Here is a 14778-nt window from a genome sequence, read left to right as displayed (position 1 = left end):
TAATTCATGTAAGTATGGTCTATTGCTCTGCACAGCCCCAGGACAGGAAATACGCTCCCACACGGGCTACACATTTACAGTGCCTGACAGAATGATTTGATTCGACCAAAACTGGCACACAGCTCCCAAATGAGATCAAGCTGCTGCAAAAAAAGGCAACAAACACACAGCCTTAAGACTATAATATAAATATGTGCAATGATCACTCGTACTCGATCAGCCAGTAGGTTGTTTCAGCACATACGTTCAGTGCGACTAATTGGCACACATTTAACAAAAGCTTCTCTAGCCCTGTTGACTCTGAAATGCAGAAAATCTCATTTATTTTCTTGCCAGCCAACTCAGTGCCATCACCGAGCCACTGCAGCAGACCAGCGGTGATTTAGAGTCAGTAGCTGCCAGCTGTCCTGCAGAGTGAGTGCAGCCCTTGAGATGCACTGACAGAGGTATCAATTGTGTTGCCAGAAAGCACTTTAAAAGTGACACATGGCAGCCCTGCAACCTCTTATGGACTAACAAGCAACAACGCGCTATCTGAAGACTCCATGTTGGATGCGGGCCAGGTCCACTGTATAATCCGTGTGCAAATTAAAGAAAGAATCAAAAATAATAAGGGGTGGACCACTGGCCTAAGAGTTATACTCTGAAGCTATAAAAATAGACAAACGCTCGGGTGCACTGTCGCTTACAGGCAGCAAAATGTGCTATGGCAACACTTCTTGTGTAATCCTGTTTTATCAGTAGATCATCTGGAATGTATGCAATGTGTGATGAGATGGAAAATGGTTTCAGATTCCCCACTGATTTCCATATGCTGAGACGCCAGGGTGCATCGCACTGAGGCCTCACCAGTGGGAAGGTCCACATGTACTGCAGGTGGGGTTCATGGATCCCACATGCCACTCCTCACACACACGGCGAAGCCTAACAAGCCCGTCTGTCAGCTAAGCCCTGTGGTTACCACTGTTATGTTTGCACGCAGGCAACGTCCAAAAGCAGTTACCCTACACAAACAGAATTGCTGTGCAAAGACACGCAGAAGGCCAAAGCAAAGCAGAGATTGGGAGAGCATCACGATTAAAAACAGAGACGCCTATTTTGTTTGATCGTTATAAACTAACTTGTGACAAATCCACTTCAAATCAAGTTCACTTTTGAAGATTGGGAGAACAGCTGCTGGGCACAGCCAGCCTATAAAAGATTTGCATATCAAGCAGAGCCCAGCGCTGACAGAGGCTTCCACATCTCACACTGGGGCACACATCCTCCTTTTCATTTAAGTGCACCCAAGAGATTGATCGTGCATTAACAAAGGCATAGATAGTGTAACCTAAAACCAAAGGAGGGTAATATCATATGGTGTTATAGCAATAAGCCATTAATTGATGGGTCAGAAGACAGGCATGACTTGATTGATGATAAATCAATCATTAATCTAGTCAATTACACAACAGAAATATGAAACACGTGTTTCTACGGTCAATCAAAGTGAAAACAGACAACTTTCCAAACCCAAGCCCAAACGTTTCTAAGTTGTTATACCGTAGTTGCCGCTGTCACAACGACAACTGGATCGCTTTCCTTTTTTTCTCAGTGTAACAAATACCAACAACACACGACAAAACATTGAGTTCAATCATTCATTGAGTATTATGGAGACATGAAAGCACGCAGAAATTGTGCCAGACTGACTCAATCTTCATTTTCCCATGAGATTTGGTGCCTGGTGGCAGACAAAACAGCACTGAGGGTGAGGTTTATTGGGAACCAATGTTAACCCTGACAGCATCCTTATTCTATTACCATGACAGTGCTTAAACAGCCTAATTAATTTATGACAAAAATTCTATTCCCAGCTTGAACATCAAGGTTTTGTCCTTCTAGTCACACAAAACAAGCACTGTGAAGATGTCACCTCTGGCAAACTGCGGAGGCAATTTTTCACAATTTTCAGACATTTAAAGACTAATCAATGAATCCAAAGCATAATCAACAGAAATCAGCCGCAGCACTAATGACACCTTCTATCATCGCTGTCGCTCTGGTACAATCTAATGCACTTATCCCGCTACACTGTTTATATAAAGGAATGTCACCAACGCATGTTTTCAAATAGCCTGAAACGTTATGCAGTTACTATAAAGCATGCAGAGGGCAGATTGGTCTAAACGCGCTGACTAGATAATTCTGCCTGCTGTGGGCTGGAAACTGGAAGGAGACTTGTATTACCTCTTCAGTACCCCCCAAAAGAGGACTCTTGAGTGAAGCGATTAGCCCTAAACTGCTGTGGGGCTGCTGCACTGCGAACCGTTTTGTGCTGCGTCCTTATTGTAGAAATGAACTTGAGGGGGAGGAGAGATGTATGAGTGTGCCTAAAAGCGATGCACTCATATTCAGTCACATTGTGAGTTCTGCTTCACTCTGAGCCGAACTGAAACGTTAATAACACCCACGTGAAATGAGCAAAAGAGGATATTATTCAGGGTGCATCAAGCTATGGATACACATGAGTAAACATGGCACCCAGCGTGACACAAACACACACTGCCATGCCAGCTGCCCAATGGTAACACACCCGAATTGTGAGGACAAAGTCTGTAAAAAAAAAATTACAAAGTCCACCATTATAGCACATACAAGAGGCAACTGCCAATACGTAGCTACAGCAAAACTGAGATTACTTCTCACAAGAGCTGCAACCACAAGTAAATTAATCGGCAACTGTTTTGAGTCTACCTTGTTAAATGTGAACATGTTCTAGTATCTGGTAAGGTGGCGGACAAAACAACACATGAGTGTGGATTTTGAGAAGCTCAGGTCGCCATTTTATTAATGTTTTCTGCCATTTTTTGGGGAACTACTCGAATGATCAAGAAAATCGTTAGTTGCAGCTCAACTACTCACTGCTTTTTGACCCTTAACTTTCAGAGAGGGCTAGGCTACAGAATGATACCGCAAAACTCTTACCTTGTGTGGCAAAGTTGACTGCCAGCAAAGTGGTCAGCACTTTCCCAAAATTCTCGCCAGTGTATAACCACTCTGGTTCAAAACCCCTGGATGGAAAAAGGAACAGAGAAGATGCTATTAGACCATCTGTTCACACAACCTGGAATCAGTTAGAACTCATAATTAAAACTTTTTCATCTGATTGCTCAGGTACGAGCAGGAATACTTGCTAACCACATGAATACAGGGAGAGAGAGAGAGACGTTCATTTCAGGCCGCAGCAGAAACAATACAAAGACACACACACACACAGGGATTTGAATAAGCCTATAACAAGACAGCGATAAAAACTGACATGTTGAGCCTGACCCATATTTTGTGACCGAGTGGTTTGTAATAAAACAGACAGTGCCAGACTCATTTGCGATTCGGTGTGCACACATCGATGCTCTCTCTCTGTCACACAAACACACACAGACACACACACACACACACACACACACACAGCTTGCTCCTTCTCAGACAGCTATCTGCTTTCCTCCAACAGATAATGTTTCACATTTTAAATAAAACATCTTAAATATAGAGTTTGAGTTGTACAGCCCTTGAACACGAGTTGCATATAACATCATTCAGATTGAAAGCAATTGTGATGATACACGTATAGGTACGAGATCAGCCTTAGCCTCGACATATCTACCTAGATTTGCGCAAAATGCTTTTCCTCATGTAAACCCTCGTACACACATTACTGTTTATGCGTAGTGATTTTGTAACGCGGGTTAGTAAAGTAGGAATTACTGGAAAAATCCATTTGCATTGATGAAACAACCGTAACTAGGTCTTACATCACAGTATTGACCTTGATCAGTGACAACATTGCTAGTATTGAAATCTAGACCGCGGTCAGGGCCCCCGTATTTTCAATGAGTCATGTTTTGAAATCATGTTGCTCTGAAGAACTGTAGTAGTGCATTAAAGTTGATCATATAAATAATCTTACCGGAAAAAAAAAAAAAAATCACAGGGTTTGAGCTTTAATTGGTGCTTCCTCTTTCTGCATCCTAGGGCAGAAGTGAAAGCAGCATGACTGCTCTCTTTGTGCAGTCACAGGACAAAATGGGCACTATACGCAATGGCAAAAAAAAAAGAGAGACAAAAAGTACTCTAACCATGATCACATCACTGACCAAAGGATGGGTAGGGCTCGCTGTAGCGCCACAGACATCCCCTGACTGATACATTTGACCGTGGCTCTCCAAAAAACTTCTGCCCATGAGCTACTGGCTGGCCGCAAAAGGTCTAATTATGGGCTGAGGGAAGGCTTGGTGGATAAAAGCAAAGGGGACCTCCCAGACATTACAAGCCAGCTGGGCAGGACTACTGAACCACTTGACTTTGCAGCGAGCCGGGCTTGCTGACTCAATTAGCTGTTTAAAGAAAACCAAGTGATGTGATTCGAGACCAGAAAGGGATTATTTATAAAGCCGGAGGAAGAAATTACTGTCCAGTGTGGCGGTCACAAACAGGCTGGTACAGAGACAGAGAAAACTCCCAACATCTGCCAATGATTTGTCCCTGTCCAATGTTAGAACAGTGTTTTTCAGATTCAGCACTGCGGTCACGCAACGTACACTGAGCAGAGTTTCCAACCTGCAGCGACACACTCAAAAGTGGCAGCACAAAAGAGAAAGGGAAAATTAAGAGGAAGTAAACACTGATGAAAACTAACTTGTGGCCATTTGAAAACTGAGCCACTAGTCATAAAGGCCCTCTTCCTGTCTGGCCAGTGGGAGTGACTGACAGACAGCATGGACGTGTGAGGGAAACATGTGCAAGCAGGGTAAGTACATAAAATATGGAGCAATAGGGAGTTTTCAGAAGGTCCTAATTGGAAAGAAAAGTGGATTTTTTGAGTCTTATTCCTCAACTCGCCCAATACTGACGCACAGCGATGCTGGCCGAACAGTCCTACAATCCCAAAAGCGTCAATAACAAAGCATAAAAATCGACTTTTCGTAAAAAAAGGACCTTTGAGTCTCTTCTATGAGCTGCAGTGGGCTGAAGGAGGAGATAATGACAGAGGGAGGTCAGGCCATGTCAAAAACAACACACGTCTGTGCATGAAACTTGACGTAAACAGAGCAACTTACCTCTACTTTCAGGGACGAGCATCCTCGTAAAAACTCCTTGATGTTGGAAATGCAGTCGGCTTCAGTCCTCGGATCCTGGCAGTACTGAACACACACACACATACACACACAAACACAGAGAGGAAATAAATATATAAACACAGAGCTCTCGGGTTAGTCTGACAGATAGACATCTGACACAAGCACTAAGCTAGCGCCGACGCTACCTTTCAGTTCCGTCCCGCGGAAAAGCGCACAAAGTAGTACAAACATTGTTGCAGCGGTCCGAAATGTGGTTACCTACAGTTATTAAAATAACTGTGGAGTCTTCCTGCGTCTCCTTCACGCATACATAACCACTAACACCACACACACATACACACACACGCACACACGCACACAAACACACACACGTCAAAGCAGCCGGAATCAAGCACAACATCCGCTAACTTCACGACCTTTCAAAATAAAAGTCAGACCAACGGCTGTGTCGCAACGGTCGAAAATTAATATTAAGGATGAGTTTGTTTACTTGTTTGATTGATTGATTGTTGTTGTTTAGTCAATACTTTGACTTCTACCCTTCCAATTTAGACGTGGCTTCACACTTGTTTTCTGTACAAAGTGTGTTGAATACCCTATTATTCTGGGAACAATTAATGGAATGGTTAAGTAACTAAATCACAACAATGCCTTTCTGAGGTCATAATATCATTATTATCTGTGGCATCCTAATAAATCACACAAAACTAGACCTGATGTTCAATGTTTTCATAATCTTAGCTTTTTTTTAAAAAACAAGTGTTAAGGCTAAATGTATTTTTAAAAACCTACCCCATGTTATTATAGTATTATAGTGACATCCCACTTTATATTAATTCCCTGACATTTAATAGGCACTACATAGTTTTTGGAGCAGACATTCCAACTCTCACAACATTAATGAGGCAACAACACAAACTACAAAGGTGAGAGGGTCTGCCAAATGTCAACATTGTCAGTTTGTTTCTTCAGTTTATTAGGCCATGAAAACAAAGAGAGTTTGATGAATTGATTTGTGTGGGCAAACATTTTGTTTTATAATTTTTAATCTTTTCCAAAACCACATAGTGTACCTTTGATGAAGACCAAAGGTGCTTTTTTTGCACATTATTTTATTTCCTTTGCCTTTTTCCTCTCTTTGTTTTCTTATTTTGTACCATATTCTATTTTCTCTTGTCTTGTCTTGTGTTATGTGTATGTTGAGAAGCATCTGTTCAATCTGGAAATTTGTAACAAAGGACCCCATTCAACCTCACTCCCTGCTGCCCTCAAGGAGGAGATACAGGACACGAAGATCACACACCGGTAGACTGAGGAACAGCTTTTTCTTCAGGCCATAAGACTCCTCGACAAATAAGGCAATCCAACTATTGGTGCAATAAACAAGTGAATGTGCACCATGCATCTTACTGCCACCACGGCTGCTTATTATCTTTGCACAACAATACATCCATGTCGCCTTTACATTCTGTCATTGTATTTGTGTCTTATGTACATAGATGTATAGATAGTCTAAACAAATGCACCTTATCCCAGCTGTCCATATTTTATTTGCATCCTGTTTTTGTTTTATTATTATTATTATTAATATTAATATTAGTGTGAGTGAGTGCAAATCTTGAATCCTGAGGCAGTGATAAAAGCGAGAAGTGGCCACTTCCGGTTTTATTTTGGTAGGCTGCTTCCAGTTGCATGCTAACCTTCTGTTCTTTCTCTCTGAAGGGGAGGTCGCACTGGGAAGAGCCGAGCCGCACAGGAGGAAGTGACGAACCGTCTTTGCAACTGTTGTTTATCATTATCAACTTTCTCATCTCCATAACTAGCCTAAACGCTCGCAAGCGTCCACCAAGCACATCCGAAAAAAGTTGCCGAAAAGCGGCGAGCCCCGCGGAGTCACCCCGCTTCATGTCCCACCATCCAAAATGGTGTACGCTCTTATGTTCCGTGCCACACTCTTTACTTCCCTGCCGATTTTTGTGTCCTGTTTTGGTGGGTGTTCACACCAACTCAACTCATATTCAAGAATGCGGAACATTTCCTCGCTTCACAGGAAACCGCATCTTGAAATCTCACGTCCGAAAAACGGGACTAAATTGCGGCTGGTAACTCGATGCGATACGTTACGATGCTAAAACAGGAGGTTATTAAAACTTCATGGCTTCGGGAGTGCTGGGAGCTGCAGAAACGAAAAGGCCTGCTGCCGGGGAGAACTTCTCGCCTGTGTCAGTTTTAATGAAAACCCCTCCCTTCCTTTCCACCGGGAGCCCGTCGACCATTCGGTGCTTGTTGACTTAACTTAAACCAACAACTCACCTTGGGAGTGAAGCCAGGTACGAGCCGCTCCGTGAGCTTGCACAACACGACCCCATCCTTCAGCGACGTTTTCAGGAACTCCTCCGGGTCCGCTATATTCTTTTTCGGCGAGCTGAGCACTCCCAGGGATATCAACCACGTTACCGTCTGCTCCTCTGGATTCATAGCTCCAGAAAAATGACCATTGCCTAAGCAAGCATTGCTTTACCAAAAAAAAAAAAAAAAAAACTGGCGGCCTGTTCCGTATCAATATGCAACTCACATCCGCACTTCTGCTAGAAGTTAAAAAAGAGGCGGTGGGGGGAAGGACGACGCTGTTTCTATACGCAAAACTGATGATCACCCCTACTGGCAAACAGGCACCTCAACAATACAAGGACTTTTTTTTTTCCCGTGCAAAGTAGCACATGCTGCTGGCAGACGGCATTATATCTCATGTTACATTACAGGTTAAAACGCAGTAAGGATCAGGAAGCTCCAATAACAGGGAACTGATATCTGATGTGCATCAGCATATTTCGCAAGAGACAAATGCATGACTCACTTTATGGTATGTGATCAGTAGGGCTGACATGTGGTGTGCTTGGATTCACCAGCAATGTCTTGTGAATGAGCCAGTTAAAACACAGTGTTGTTTTTCTGGCAGAGCATTAAAAAAAAAAAAAAACTATGATTAATGCTGCCAACTCAAATGATTTATGTTGCCCGTGATGTGGTATCTGCAGAAGAATATCATGATTGCCCTAAATAGATCTTAAAATAAAGGTAAAAATAAATCATGGTTATGTGCTTATTTGTCGCAATTACAAAAGTTGCTAATTTCATTTAAAACAATTGAAACCAGGTAGTAAACACCTCAGCCCCATTTTAAAAATTAGAAGTAAACCGTTCACTGAAGAATGGTGCCAGAAGCAGAAGCATTTAGAAGATTGAGAAAATTGAGCCAACAACAAGCGTATTTAAAAGTCTTTATTGCAAAATGCCACATAATGTTAATTTCAGTAGGTCCTCTGCTTGTGTTCTTTCCACTTTCCACACCGATTTCCTCTTGAAGAAACGAATCAACCTGCACTCTCGACGGAAGCCTGCGCCGGAATCTGAAAGACAACACACAAAAAACAACTTGTAACACATCAACTACAGCAATATGGATCCATCACATCACAACATTGGTCATTTTGCATTAACAAAGTAGGTTTCTAAACTTCTGAGAAAGAACCTAAAACTTACAACTTATAAAAAATTTTTAACCATGCCACTTTTTCATTCCCTTCAACATTTTTCCCTATACTTTGATGTGAAAATTGACAAATCTAAATTGAAGCATTGGTTTAACCAAGAAACCCTTCAGCTTTAATTCCATTAAAAGATCATTGTAAACTGATTATAATTAAAATTATATGAAATACAGTATGGTGAAAATCCAAATCCCCGGCCACAAAGTTATGTGTACAATCAATCTGCTTGACATACCCGCACTGGTGCGCTGTGGTCTCATTGGGTCCAATATCTTGAGGACACAGTTCAGGTAAGTTGCAAGGGCAGTTGCTTTAGAGGGTTGTTCATCCTGCAATGAGATCAGAATATTAACATCATGCCCTTCTCTTATTCATGTATTCACGAAAACATCTGAAAATCATTTCTGTAGTCCTCGGTCCGACTGAGAATTCGCTTGAGTGATTGAGTCCAGTTTGGCAGTTAGGACGATGGCGTTCTTCCAGAGGTCTCCATTGTGGGAAGTGGCATGCTTGTGGAAAATATTTTGATACTGAGAAATGGCTCTTATTTAAAAATGGCTTTTAATTTTTCTTTAACATGAAAAGTGTCTTAAAAAAAACCTAGATAACTTTACCCATGAATTAAAAAAAAAAATAAAAAATGCACTGTTGCCAATCATTTTACTGAGATTGGACGATTCGTTGGGCAAAAAGGTTCGTTTTGAGGGCTCAGTTGGTAAAATGGCTGTTAAACCTTCATTGCTGAAAGGGGACGAAACTTCTTGAGATGTTGCTGCACTTTGGGAAATTTTAGCTCATGAAAACGGACAACAATGTAAAGGGGGTATTCAGTTGACCTCCTTTTTTTTCCTCTGAGGCAAAAGTTGTCTTGAATGTCACCCCCTTTTGAGAGGAGATTGCAATACAGGACAATGAGAAACTCATTTACAATGAGAAACAAAGAGGTTTGCTTTGCTTACCAGCTGTTGACTACCAGTCGAGTTGCATTTGGTTGTTGTTGCCTTTGGTTTTGCCGTTGCATGCCATCAAATGGCTCTAGGGTGATGGATCCATTTCCAAGGAAACTACATTGGAACATTTTGACAGTGACATTTGCCTAACGCTTGAAAACAGTAGTGTCCAGTTGATGACACATTTGTGTTAAGATCGAACTCAAGTCACTCGATTATTTATATATCATGAGCAGACCTAAGCTTCACAGAAAACTTTGTAAAAATGGAGATCAAGTTGTTACTCAACATTCATGGAAGCGTCTCTTGTCCCGGTCGATGAAAATCGATGAGCAGTGGTCAAGGTACAACTAAAAGCTTTATTAGAGTAGGAAAGCCAGACTTATAGGGCATTGCAGATCTCAACAGCACTGAATGTACAAAAACTAACACTCACTTGGTAACTGTACTGTTACATGAGCAAGAGAAAGACTAAAAAAACAAAAACTTTTACACATAAAAAAACTGGGAAAGTCAAGATACAGTTCAAAGCTAAGGTTTATATTCCACAGACTGAGACATGGCTAGTTTGTGATGTCAAATTTCTTTCAAAACACTTGTTAACTGTGCACGGCGACTGACGTTTGCTTTAATGTGGTTTCCAAGTCCAGTTCAGTATCTGCTGCGAGCCATTCCTCTATCAGGCCGATTGCCACCACGGCCACCACGTGGCCCTCCGCGACTTGAGCTGCTGTATGAATCACGAGGAGGGTAGCCTCTCTCGACAGGGGGAGCTGGGCCCCTTTCCTGTCTGCCCATTCGCTCACCACGGCTAGGTGGATATTGGTCACTCCGACTGCTGGGGTAACTGTCACGACTGCCATAGCCATCCCGGGAACTGCTGCCATAGTCATCGTAACGACTGCTTCCACTGCTCCCACCATAGGATGGTGGAGGGCCCCGTGAAGGTGGGGCGCTGCGAGAGTTACCTGCAGGGTCAATGGGTCAGGTAATTGGCAAGGTTCAATTGACACATTTTCCTGCACTATCAAGTGCTCATTTTTTGCCAATAGAAGTTATTCTGTGACAAATAAATATAAATGGTTGACATGTTTAAATGTCCCATTATGGAATTGATCTTAAATTTAACAAGGATATTTGGTTGGTACGGGCAGTAACATATCCAAGCACTGGGAAAAGATGGGCAGTGTTACCCATTTCAGCATGCCATTGATCTGAGTAGCCATTTCCTTTTAGAGCTCCAAGTGTTAGATCTGCAGGTAAGGACGAGGTTTTCAGAGTTGTCTTGATGGACTTTTGAACATTACTCCTTGAGGGAGTGCTTTGCTAGGCAACACATACTGAGTGGTCAACGGACGTTTCCAAGGACTTTTGGGGGTTCCTTATGATTGTCAACTCTCTGGGGTTCATTATATGTTCTGCATGATATTGCCACATACATTGATTCTTTTTCTGAAAGCAACGGCAATATGGACTGATGTGGTCACAATAGAATTTCGTGTTTCCGCTGAGATGCCAAATGGGTATAGATTTTTGATAGCATTGAAAATATGCAACATGGATTGCAGGACAGTGTTGCGGCAAATGCGGTTTCCTTTGGGGAGGGAAAACTGCAGCATCTTGTGACCGGAGATGACGGTAGTCAATGCTGTGATCTGGTCGGTTATTTTTGCAGCTCTTCCTTGTGCCATGGGAGTCAGATCTTGTACTAATGGGAGTCATAGCTTACCGTAACCATCATATGAATCTCTGTAGGAGCCACCACTTGGACGGTCCATATAGCTTCTGGGTTCCCGGCCTCCACCATAACTATCGCGGTCACTAAATAATAAGAGAAAATCATAAATTGAGGACCATATGAAATCCAATCTCAGTTTTCATCCTTTTTGATCAACCTTCACTCACCTGTATCCTCTTGACATTGAGCCATAATCATCTCGGGAACTGGAGTTGCTATATTCTCTGTATGAATAATCTCTGGGAGGAGGTCCATAGTCTCGCGAATCTCTGGAATTATAATCCCGACTGGAGTAGCTGTGAAAGACAGCACAATTAACTAGAGAGTCTGAACAATGATGTATTACTTATCAACTTAACAATTGACAAAAATTTTTAAAATGATCAAAATTACAATATGTTCATTTTTAATGTTTCAAACACTTTTTTGCTTTAGATCTATGCATCCATTTAGTTTTTTTTCACTAAAGTTAATTTAAATACTATCATTAGAGATTAATCTTCAACTGTCCATGTGTTGTCAAGTAAGACAAGATCAGATTGATATTTTGAGCAGTAGAAACAGGGCAAGTAATTCTTTATAAACCCATTTTCATTTTCTTTATTTCTAATAAGTCAATGTAACTTTTGTCAGTTTGCATTTAGCAAAACATTGTAAAGATGTCAGTGGTTGAAATACTTTTAAAACTCCACAAGCTCTAAAATGACCTACCTGTCTTTAGAGTTGTAATGGTCATCTCTTGGTGATGGATAATCATCCCTCCTGGATATCATTGAGTCTCTGCGAGGAGGGGGTGGTCCATAGGGATCTCTGTCCCTCGACATGGGGGCTGAAACACAAAAAATAACAACAAACTGGTCATTACTCACCAAATAACCCTGAGACACACAAAGCCAGCCACACAGATGACAAATTAAGTCTGTTGAAGTCTACACTCCTAACATGATACGAATTCACGAGTACTTCCTGTGGGGTCACGCTCTCTCTGTAACGAGCAATGGAACAATTACTCATAAACGTCCTTCTTGTCAGCCAGTATGGTTTTTTTAAAAACACTTACAATTCTCCAGGTTTATTTAAATTGAAAATATATACAACATAATTCCCAAACACTTACGTCTACTCATGGGTCCAGATGGAGCAGACCTCTTGGGTGGGGGACCTCCGTTACGAACTGGGGGTCCTCTCTTCATCGGAGGAGGACCTCTGGATGACATCCCTTTAAAGTAGGAGTCTCCATTTCCTGAATCATAGTAGTCTTTAAACAGATGACAAATTCAAAGATTAGCAAACTGAACTCAAACACCACATCATAAAAACAACTGTAGTAAATATTTTACTATTTATCATTTATCATATATTTATAATTTTATAAAATTAATTTACCTCTGGATGGTGGGCCCCTCATACCACCAGGACCTCCCCTAGAACCACGGGGGCCTCTGGGTGGACCACGACTGCGGGAATGCATGGGTGGAGGTCCTCGTCGGCCGCCGCTCTCAAACTGAGGCTTTGTAGCTTGCTCCACTTTGATGGGCTTGCCATCAAGAGACTGTGGCAGAGGAGTTACAATTAAAAGCCTGACTTCTGTCAGATTTGCAGGAGATTTTTTGGCCAATTAAAGGTTGTCTTTACCTTTCCATTCATCTCCCGTGCAGCATCCTTTGCGTCAGCTGGACTTTCAAATGTAACAAAAGCGAAGCCTCGTGATTTGTTTGTCTCGCGGTCCTTCATCAAGAGAACTGAAATGAGGAGTCAGAGTGAGGAGAGAACTTGTGTCATGTGATTGATTGCCTAAATTGATTAGATTTTTTGTCTACAACCATATATTGCACCAGTTTAAAACTCTACCAGTGGGTACCCTTTAGGATGCAAAAGTTTTCCTATGTCAAATGCAAAATAAAGTTGTTTCTTACAGTAGCAAGCTCATTTGCAATGATTGTAGCTCACGAACTGTAAAAACAACGGGGGGAATGAGCTGGTAAATATGCACTAGTTTGTTTTAAATAACAAAACATGCCTCATCCATTTCATATAAAAAATAAATACAACCAGAATTTATCCTTAATGCAATTCAAGGTCCATAAGGAACTGTGATAGCTGATATATAAGCTGACAGTAACGCAAGTTCTCTGAATCACATCTGGAATGCACCACTTTAACTTTACCTGACGGGCAGTTATATAAAAAAATAATAATAATAAAACGGACATTGCATTGCATTTTTAACGCCATCTTTAACATTTCATCCAACGGCACGAATAGAAAATAAAAAGGCCAACAGTGGCCCAATTCGCACCTTCGACAATCCTTCCATATTTGCTGAAGTACTGCTCCAGGGCCTTCTCGGTGGTCTCGGTGTTCAGTCCACCGATGAAGAGCTTCCCTGGTCGGTCTGCCTCTGCCATGTTTCAAAAGCCTGCAACAATATAACAACCGTGTACAATTACTGGGACTATGCGCATTTGCGGAAACAAGGTGAGACGCCGTGTTTGCCCTCAGTATCCAGCCATTTCTGTGATGATTACCTTGCTGCTGGAGAAAGTCTTGCGCTGTTGAATGCGCAAAATGGCGATAAACGTGCCAACGGTTGTAGCTAGTTACTTGGCTAACGCTAGTTAGCAACGCTTCACGCTACTAATAGAGAGGGAGCTCAAGTTGCACAAATGCCCTACTTTAAAAACCTAAAAAAACTCTACAGCTGTTATATTAAATATGCAGGCACGCAGCTGGTCACTACCATACGGCACTTTGCCGCTGCTTTGTGTAGGATACGTTAACGACAGTTTTTCTACTCCCTTCCTTCTTCTTCTCTTTCTGTTTCCGGCAGACCAGATGCCCCGGAGTGCCACACTGCCGCCTACAGGTCAGGGCTGGGAATGAGGTTACATTTACAGACAAGGACATGAACGTCTATAGTTAGAACTATGTCATGCATACATTAACAGTCTTCTACTTATGTTTATTTATAAAAATGTAAGAATACAGTGTTCCCTCTACATTCGTTCAGGAGTGCTGGAACACCACAGTAAGACCATTACCACCAAGGCTAAATTAGGAAAATAAATATTGTAATTTAAATAACAAACAAAACAACATCAAAAATCAAAACATAACTGATAGTGCTACAATTAAGAATACCACTAGAAGTAATCTAGGACCAACAGGGGTGGATGTGGACCGAATACCAAAATGTACCTCCTGCACCCACAGTTACAACACAGAAAACACTGCTCTGCAAGTCTCAAGTTTCCACTACACATTTGTGTACGGTGGGTAATTCGAACTGAATTCTCATCCAAACTAAAATCCTACAAATCCAACTTGTATCCTACTTGTATGTTAGCTGATGCCAGACTTAATTTCAGATTTAAAGTGAGTGCACAGAAACTTCCCTGATTAATATAAAGTGTCCTCTA

General features: G+C 41.8%; 2 protein-coding genes across 12 annotated transcripts in view; both read right to left on the bottom strand.

The window, feature by feature from the left end:
- Positions 1-7794, bottom strand: part of arhgef6 (Rac/Cdc42 guanine nucleotide exchange factor (GEF) 6) — a 30048-nt gene extending 22254 nt beyond the window's left edge. For 2 of the 9 annotated variants that reach the window (XM_030396682.1, XM_030396684.1), the window contains exons 1-3: positions 5306-5502; positions 5100-5199; positions 2968-3052 (exon numbers count right to left, since the gene is read on the bottom strand). Coding sequence is in view for 4 of the 9 variants with exons in the window: in XM_030396688.1 (XP_030252548.1) it covers positions 2968-3052; positions 5100-5183; positions 7434-7598 (334 nt within the window). In the remaining 5 variants the exon portion in view is untranslated. Of the gene's footprint in view, positions 1-2967; positions 3054-5099; positions 5200-5305; positions 5529-7433 lie in introns of those variants that run through there. The other 7 variants (XM_030396681.1, XM_030396683.1, XM_030396688.1 and 4 more) reach the window with 6 other exon arrangements.
- Positions 7795-8387: 593 nt separating this feature from the next.
- Positions 8388-14211, bottom strand: rbmx (RNA binding motif protein X-linked). 3 transcript variants are annotated; one of them, XM_030395394.1, is made up of 11 exons: positions 13888-14211; positions 13659-13778; positions 12995-13101; positions 12746-12911; positions 12477-12617; positions 12071-12188; positions 11527-11655; positions 11351-11442; positions 9631-10589; positions 8907-9000; positions 8390-8530 (listed from the first exon to the last, which is right to left on the bottom strand). In XM_030395394.1, the coding sequence occupies exons 2-9, from the start codon at positions 13765-13767 to the stop codon at positions 10273-10275; spliced, it is 1179 nt and encodes a 392-aa protein (XP_030251254.1). In that variant the 5' UTR covers positions 13768-13778; positions 13888-14211; the 3' UTR covers positions 8390-8530; positions 8907-9000; positions 9631-10272. The 3 variants fall into 3 exon arrangements, with proteins under 3 accessions (XP_030251255.1, XP_030251254.1, XP_030251253.1); XM_030395395.1 differs by lacking the exon at positions 9631-10589 and having other exon boundaries at positions 8388-8530; XM_030395393.1 differs by having other exon boundaries at positions 8907-10589.
- Between the last annotated feature and the right edge of the window lie 567 nt (positions 14212-14778).

Source organism: Sparus aurata, chromosome 18 (genome assembly GCF_900880675.1).
Source record: "Sparus aurata chromosome 18, fSpaAur1.1, whole genome shotgun sequence".
Taxonomy (NCBI): Eukaryota; Metazoa; Chordata; class Actinopteri; order Spariformes; family Sparidae; genus Sparus; species Sparus aurata.
This window is presented reverse-complemented; position numbering and strand designations above follow the sequence as displayed.